The sequence below is a fragment of the Pundamilia nyererei genome, unplaced genomic scaffold (genome assembly GCF_000239375.1).
Source record: "Pundamilia nyererei isolate P.nyererei 1_Seehausen unplaced genomic scaffold, PunNye1.0 scaffold00138, whole genome shotgun sequence".
Taxonomy (NCBI): domain Eukaryota; kingdom Metazoa; phylum Chordata; class Actinopteri; order Cichliformes; family Cichlidae; genus Pundamilia; species Pundamilia nyererei.
In genome coordinates this window covers 209,909-211,126 of record NW_005187539.1, presented here as the reverse complement: position 1 = coordinate 211,126, position 1,218 = coordinate 209,909, and the positions used below count along the sequence as shown (strand labels likewise).

At 47.0% G+C, this 1,218-nt stretch overlaps 1 protein-coding gene across 1 annotated transcript in view; it reads right to left on the bottom strand.

The window, feature by feature from the left end:
- znf385d (zinc finger protein 385D) overlaps positions 1-735 on the bottom strand; it is a 95,923-nt gene extending 95,188 nt beyond the window's left edge. The window contains exon 1 of the mRNA XM_005744016.1: positions 467-735. Coding sequence (XP_005744073.1) covers positions 467-488 — 22 coding nt within the window. The 5' untranslated portion in view covers positions 489-735. The remainder of the gene's footprint in view (positions 1-466) is intronic.
- Positions 736-1,218: the final 483 nt, after the last annotated feature.

The window sequence follows — 1,218 nt, the reverse complement described above, 5'->3', positions numbered from 1 at the left end:
GTTAAACATCCACGATGAAATCCAAAGCTTGGATTCTCAGCCACCCAGGATTGAGTCCAATAAACTCATACATGAGCTTTAGGAAGGCGTTTACCTGATGAGCAGGTTCATTCAACATTTTTAGGAGCCCTCCGTGAGCAACTTCACGCTTCCAGCGAGCAGCTCCCCTAGCCGCCTTTTTTTTAGTTTCCAGAACAAGTAACAGGCAGGTTGTAACATATTTACATTTTGGAGAGGAGAAAATGTGCACTTTGACTCTGCATTTGACTGTGATAAAGCAGCGAAAACACACACGCAGACAAAAAGAGGTCTCTTAGGTTTGTAACTTCACGCTCTTTTCCTGCAAAGGAAACCTGTGCTTTTACTCCCATGCTTTTAAAGGAAGGACTTTGCACTGATTCTCACACACGATGAGGAGGTGCTCTGTGTAAACACTCCACAACCACATATAAATATAGACACTCACCAAAGAACATGCTGCTCTCCATAGCTCCTCAGGCTCGGGGGTTTGCTGTATTTCCTCTCTGGTGCCCTGCCAGTGTGTGTGTGTCCATGGACAGCAGCCTGGGCATGTCTCATACACTCCTCAGGGGTGTGTGTGTGTCCGCATGTGTGTTCAATCCAACAGCAGCGTCAGTGGCCAGTCTGCATGCTGCACTCTGCACGCCGCTGCTGTCTGTGGACTTCCGTATCTGCCTCTCTCTCCCTCTCTCCTCGTACTGGTCCTCCCTTGCCTCTTTCGTCCCCTCCCCTCCTCTTTAGCGCTTCCCTTCCCTCCTCCTCCTCCTCTTATCTTCCTCCTCCTTCTCCTCTCTGGCCCCTCCACGAGCTAAATCCCTGCGCTTCTTTCTTTCCTCTCTCCGAGGTGTGTATCTGCATTTTCCAGCAACAGCTTCTTCTCCACAAATGCCTCTTTCGCTCTCTGTAGTTGTCTCATCTTTGTTTTATGTGTCAACCAAGCCTCTCCCTCTCCTGCGCTTTCTCACTTCTGGTTTCCCCTGCTGTCACTGCTTTATTTGATCGTATTCTCCTTTCCATGCTTCCATCTCCAGCTTGCTCCATTTACTTTTACTTTACTCTGACTTTTCCCATCTTTCTCTTTTGTCTTTCTCTTCATATCTCTCTCAGTGTTTCCACCTCTTTTAATGTCTTTGCCCCTTGTTTTTTGTTTTATTTCCCTTTCTTGTTGCTTTTCTTCACATTTTGTCTTTTATCAAC